We start from the raw sequence: 7,377 nt of genomic DNA on the forward strand, positions 1-7,377 counted from the left end.
GTTTTTAAGCAGTCGCTGCATTCCCTCTGTTGCGTTGAAAACGACACGGTATTAATAATAATAATGGATAACATTCGGCTCTTATTCGTTCGCTATGTTTGTACGAATGACAATGTCGTGTTTCCTTCCCTTATCTCGATTGAGAATTTGTAAAACTACGATCTTCATCTAATACGGAAAGGTTTGTAGCAGTGTAGCAGTGTCGATATTACATAGAATTACATGCAGAAGTTAATTTCCATTTTCCTCTACAATAAACATTATCCTCTCGGAAATAACTGCTAACTGAATTCGCAAAATCGTGATTCTTATAATTTATAAAGTAAAACATTGTCGATTTCGGCAAATTTTGCAAACGAATAACAGTCCGAGTGGCATTCGTCATTAAACAGTCGATTTTATGCACAGTTGAATAGGCGAATGTGATAATAAAATGAAAAGAATTTGCTAATGTCAATATATTATTTCGAATCTATCGAAATTATTAAAGAAAGGAAAAATTATCTACTTGATTTCTATATTTCATAATCGACGCAGAATATCTTTGTCTCGTATAAAGATGCACGATCTATTTATAACTATTAAAATGTTCGTTCATTGCAACGGAGTAAGTTCGTTACAAATAAAAGTTATCTGATTCGGACTGGTCTAACGTGCAAGTTGAGTCGACGCGAACGTTTGATTTTGAAGAACTCGTGAAAATTTTACCGTGCATCGAAAAATATCGTGGTAGAAACGACGTTTAGACGTTGCTCCGCGAGTTCCAACGTTACTCTGTGTGTTCCCGTTCTTTTTTTGTCCGCAAAGACAACGCGATACACGTCTCGAAATAATTTCCGACGATAGAAAATTCCGGAATGTAATAGCCGACAATCGGGAAACCGTAGTCCATCGCGTGTTGTCGTACTGTCTCAGAAACAATTAAATGGGTTTAAATGATCCTCGTGAACCGTACTTGTGCACGCGAACCTGTTTACGCTCGCTTACGTGTCATCAACCAATAATTTATTCGCGCGCAACCCCTCCGCGAGTTACACAACGAAAGCCGTCCGTCCGACCAAAGATAAAGAACAAAAAAAAAGAAGAAAAAAAGGAAGAAGCGTTCGGAATCTTCGAAAACTCGGTCGACGGTTTCGCGCCGATTTCTTTTTTGCAAATCGTACGTACCGCTCAATTCAAGCACGTGTGTGCTTGCGTGTGTTACAGGTGAATATATTCTCAGCTCCGGCAATCAAGGCGGCAGCGGAAGCAACGAGGCCGACGAGGACGATCAGCTGCTCGGAGACACGTCGCTGGATTTAGATAATCATCCTCTAGCCGGGTTAACAGATGATTCTTTGGGATTAACCGACACCTTAGAGCTCGAGAATGATTTCCCTTCGGATCTACTCGGAGGTGGCCTCTTAGGCAGTGCCGGCGTTGAAGGTCTCCTCAACAACGACACCCTCGAGTTCTCCGACGGGTTCAATCTCGAAGAAGCGCTCCAGCTTGTTGACCTCGATGAGGTTCAAACAGAGGTTCGTTACACTCATTGCACCTACACGATATGGTAAAACGTCGACACGTTGTTCGTCGAAAGACACCATGGAATCACATTCGTGCATATGAAATGTTGGATTTTGAAACGAACAACGAACATTTTCTTGTCTTTCTTCGAAAGATGTTCATTTCGGCGAAATATGATCCATTCGCTTCGACACACTTCTCTCGACGAGCTTTTAATGTACAAATAATCATTTTCAAGCAATTTTCAAGAAATAGAGGCCGTAGGGATCTTAACCCTTTGCACCTCGGACGTCGCCGATACGGCGACACGATGTATTCATGTTGAAGTGGCATCGCTTTTTAATTATTAACAAAATTAAATATTATATAAATAATTATATAAATAATATTAGCATAAATAAAAACACAAAATATTTTATTTATCGGTTCCTGTACAATTTTCGAGCAACGTAATGATTTGCCTTTCAATTCGACTCTGTACAACGAAATCTCATTATTTACAGAAACAATATAAGTTAAACCTTGCGAAATTTCAGACTTTAATTCGTTTAATTTTTGAACCGTATTTTTTTGCGATCTCTGCGATGTCGCAACACGAATACATTATATTATAAATATAAATAATTATAAATATAAATGACAACAATTAAAGAATTTTGAAGAAATTATTTTTGGCGATGGTAAGACTGTAAAAGTGATTGTCATAAACAACAACATAACACAAACAGGAACATGGATATTTACGTATAATAAAAGCCCGGCATTTCATGTGCGCCGACCTAATAATTTAGTGAACGAAGCCGAAAATGGGAAGCTAATATTTCACTGAGTGATCAGTTGATTGCGAATTTTATACATTTATGAGAAAAATTAATATATAGAACATAACTTACCGTGTATCTTCATTCTAGATCAGCCGAAATATCTGCAATGAATTATTTACAGAAAAAAGAGAATCTTGTAACTCTCATATACATATTTTTGGGCGCCAAATATAAAGAAATCGATAGGACAGAAAGATAAACTAACTAATTCTGAAAATTTCTTTTGTGAAAATTCTAGAATCAAAAATCTGGATCAGCCGAAATATCTGCAATGAATTATTCACAGAAAAAAGAGAATCTTGTAACTCTCATATATATTTTTGGGCGCCAAATATAAAGAAATCGATAGGACAGAAAGATAAACGAACTAATTCTGAAAATTTCTTTTGTGAAAATTCTAGAATCAAAAATCTGGATCAGCCGAAATATCTGCAACGAATTATTTACATAAAAAAGAATCTTGTAACTCTCATATATATTTTTGGGCGCCAAATATAAAGAAATCAATATAGGACAGAAAGATAAACTAACTAATTCTGAAAATATCTTTTATGAAAATTCTAGAATCAAAAATCTGGATCAGCCGAAATATCTGCAATGAATTATTTACATAAAAAAGAATCTTGTAACTCTCATATATATTTTTGGGCGCCAAATATAAAGAAATCGATAGAACAGAAAGATAAACTAACTAATTCTGAAAATTTCTTTTGTGAAAATTCTAGAATCAAAAATCTGGATCAGCCGAAATATCTGCAATGAATTATTTACATAAAAAAAACTAACTAATTCTGAAAATATCTTTTATGAAAATTCTAGAATCAAAAATCTAGATCAGCCGAAATATCTGCAATGAATTATTTACATAAAAAAGAATCTTGTAATTCTCATATATATTTTTTGGGCGCCAAATATAAAGAAATCAATATAGGACAGAAAGATAAACTAACTAATTCTGAAAATTTCTTTCATGAAAATTCGATAGTACAACCCGTGGCAAAAAATTCTCGATTATATGCACTTACGCGAAATTTACAAAGGATATTCGAGTTTCAGAATCATAAAATGTTCATTTACACACAGGTAAGACAAATGTAGAACGTAGGTGGGATCTAAATAACGTAGATGAATACGAAAGAACGCAATTTTTCATTTATTATCAAAAAAAAAAAAGAAAAAACCATAGAGAAAGCAAAATATGTGGTAAAAAGTTCCCGATCAGTTACAAGCGTTGGAAAAAAGTTTCCGATCGTAGTTCGAACAACTAGCTCTACGAATGTCTCAAAGCGAAGGAAGCAAGCGTTGAACACAACTCGCGCGCCTGTGAGAAAATGTATAAACAAACGCTTTTACCGCCGAGGCGTCTGGAATACAAAACATTTCTGTCAGCGGATAAGTAAAACGGACGTACGCAATATATGCCGTCGTGTAAGTTGTATTCAAACGATTTAAAGTTAAGAGCAATTGAACTTCCCAAGCGAGGTAATAATCGAAGAGAAGTCGCAGAAATTATAGGATGTAGTCGGAGCACGATAAGTGATATGAAAAAGTATAATGAAACAGGGCCAGTGTATCTGACCGTAAGAAAAGTGGTCGTCCTCGTGCAACAAGTAGAAAAGACGATAGGAAATTACGTGTAATTGTTAAAAATATGTGGCGAGAGCAACATGCAAAACAAATAAATGAACGGTGGACCTCGGGAGTCTGGACCGTACTGTTAAAAATCGATTAAACGAAATGGGCTTCTTGTTTCGAAAGGCAAAAACCGAAACCTTTGCTCACAAAGGAACGCAGGACGAAAGGCTTAAAGTGGTATAAGGAACACGCAAATTGGACCGGTGCAAAGTATTAGGTCTACCGAAAAGTTCTGTCCGTTTTCGAATTGAAATATAACACAATTTTCATATATTTAATAATATTTATTGTAGAATATACTTTCATATATATATATTAGAATATACTTTGAATATTAGAATATAGAATTTGAATATTAGAATATAGAATTTGAATATATTAGAATATACTTTGAATATTAGAATATAGAATTTGAATATATTAGAATATACTTTGAATATTAGAATATAGAATTTGAATATTAGAATATAGAATTTGAATATTAGAATATACTTTTAATATTAAAATATAGGATTTGAATATTAGAATATAGAATTTGAATATTAGAATATAGAATTTGAATATTAGAATATAGAATTTGAATATTAGAATATACTTTGAATATTAGAATATAGAATTTGAATATATTAGAATATACTTTGAATATTAAAATATAGGATTTGAATATTAGAATATAGAATTTGAATATTAGAATATACCTTGAAGATTAGAATATAGAATTTGAATATTAGAATATACTTTGAATATTAGAATATACTTTGAAGATTAGAATATAGAATTTGAATATTAGAATATACTTTGAATATTAGAATATAGAATTTGAATATTAGAATATACTTTGATATTAGAATATATTATATATATATATATATAGAATATACTTTGCCATTTAAAAAAAAATGATTTATTTTTAGAGGCGATGAACTCAACTAGTGCTTGGTTGACGTCAGCTTCAGTTTTGAATTTTTTTCTCCTGTAAAAAGTTTTGCAAAGAGAGAAACAAGTGATAATCGGAGGGTGCTAGGTCTGGGGAGTATGGTGGATGCGACAGAATTTCGTGTTTGTCTCTTGGAGCAGGGGATGACGAGGGAAAATTTTTGTTTGGCGGATATCTAACGAAAAATTTAACAAAAATCGCATGAATTATAAATAAAAATATCCGCAATCTTATATGATATGGAGTTGTACGACGGAAATATATTATGTTATACTAATGTGTTTTAGAAGATTTTTTAATTCCAAGCATAAAGCAGTGGCTCGGAAGTTCTTCAGTTTCTTTCATTTTCCAAGATGGCAACACTAGCATAAAAGACTATTTAGAGCAAAATCATGTTACATCGTTGAAGTGGCCTGCGAACAGTCCCCATTTGAACTCAATCGGGAACATGTGGGCAAAATTAATAAAAATTTATTCACGAGAAAAAACCAAAAATTAAAGAGGAACTTCGACTTATGACAAAATTGTCGTGGAAAGAAATTTCACCTAAGGATTGTGAAAACTTAGCAAGGTCAATCCTCCAACGATATTAAAAGTGTCATACGAGGACGTGGTAATGTAACAAAATATTAATAACTTAATGATCGGAAACTTTTTTCCACATAACATTTTTTCCTCTGTAGTTTCTTTTTTTGATAATAAATGAAAAATTTTATTAGATCCCTTATTTTTACTTATTTATTTTACTCATTTATATTATTTAGATCCCACCTACGTTTCCCCATTCGTCTTACCTGCACATAAGAACGTTCTATAACTCCAAAAATATCTCAATTTTGAGATATTCAAACATATTATATTATATATAATATGATATGACGATGAATGATATATTCAAACATATCTCAATTTTGAGATTTAGATTCCACTAAATAAATTACTTTAACTTCGTAAAACGTTCAAATTTGTAAGTTAAAGCGTTAAATATGATTTTTCAAATCCCTTACAACTGACGTCACAATACGAAAAATCTACTGTCTGATCGAAACCGCGTGTACGCCAAAAAGTAATGTCAAGCTTATGTCAAGATAATGTCATTTGTTATGTACACATCCAGTTCGCTAAGTTCATATCCAGATCGTAATTAATTATAATTAATGTAGCGAGTCGTCTGGTCCAGTATTGAAAAGAACGTCGCGATTTGAAAGGTGTTCGAACAATTTTTGCCGAGGGTTGTTATTAAAAAAAATTGATCGGGTCTGTGCCAGGTTCGCGGCAGATGAAATCCAGATTGAGACCGGTGTGTCTGTTCGCGATAGAGAGAACGGGAAGCGAATCTTGTCGCGAGGACTTGTCGTTGACAAGGCTGTGACATTGTCGTCGTCGGTGGTAATAAAAAAGAGGATGCTTACGTAGGAAACGAAGCCGGAAGTGAAGAAGAAGAAAGAGGACACCGCCGAAGAGTCCGAGACCGCGAAGGGTGAAACGGCTGTTACAACCTCGAGCAACGTCGAGGTCGCAAAGTCATCCAGGTGCGAGGATCCTGAGACTGGCGACATGATTCACACACCACAATTTCATCATCCTCATCATCCGCACCATCGTTCCTTCCAGGTACGTACGCGTCTGATGTATAGTACTCGTTTGATTGTCTCCGGGATGATCAGCCCCCGGCAGCTTTTCTGGAATGTTTATTATTCCACGCCGCGCGGAAACCGTCTCGCTACCGCCGTGGAGAACCTCTTAATTGAATATTTCAATATGTCGGTTAACACGTTCCGTGCCACGTGTACCATAAATGGTACACGTTAAACTTGACCATCAGGCCACGTGTACCATAAATGGTACACGCGGACATATTTATTTAAAGCGCTGAAGACATAGATTTTGTGAGAAATTTGATTGTATAAAATATATTTCCACCAAAAGGATGAGAGGCATTGTAAAAAATGCTGTATAGAACAAAGCACATAAATTTGTTTAATCGTTATATACACGATAACTATTAATTACAATGTTTGACTTCTTTCAAGCAAGAGCTGCATAAAAACGGTTGATTCGGGCAATCACTACTTATCTACTGATGATATAATGAAATATTTTGTGATAATGTATCAATCTTTAGGCAAAACATCAAATGGCCTGAACGACAAGTTAGGCAAAAATGGCTTGACACGGAACGTGTTAATGAGAGAAGATACGCTATAGGCTAACTAATCAGCGCTGGTAATCATGACTTGATTTCCCCGACAGTCGGATTATTTAAATGATCGACACAGACACGTGCAAGGTGATCGCACAAAAAACGTATTTCCATAAGTATACGTACGGCAGCAAATTCGAATTAAAAAGAGACGGACAGCGTGCGGTACAGATTTTCCGTGCAGGATTTAGAAGCGATAAATACGAGAACAAAGGAAAAGATTCGTTTTTCGTGGACACCGTGTGCGCTCGCTTGCATGATCAGACCTGGCC

General features: G+C 34.7%; 1 protein-coding gene across 4 annotated transcripts in view; it reads left to right on the forward strand.

Annotated features, from left to right (window-relative positions):
- Nucleotides 1–6,729, forward strand: part of LOC143260463 (uncharacterized) — a 138,749-nt gene extending 132,020 nt beyond the window's left edge. For all 4 annotated transcript variants that reach the window (XM_076525928.1, XM_076525927.1, XM_076525929.1 and 1 more), the window contains exons 4-5: nt 1,207–1,517; nt 6,319–6,729. In XM_076525928.1, the coding sequence (XP_076382043.1) occupies nt 1,207–1,517; nt 6,319–6,714 (707 nt within the window). In that variant the 3' untranslated portion in view covers nt 6,715–6,729. The remainder of the gene's footprint in view (nt 1–1,206; nt 1,518–6,318) is intronic.
- Nucleotides 6,730–7,377: the final 648 nt, after the last annotated feature.

Source organism: Megalopta genalis, chromosome 13 (assembly GCF_051020955.1).
Source record: "Megalopta genalis isolate 19385.01 chromosome 13, iyMegGena1_principal, whole genome shotgun sequence".
NCBI lineage: Eukaryota > Metazoa > Arthropoda > Insecta > Hymenoptera > Halictidae > Megalopta > Megalopta genalis.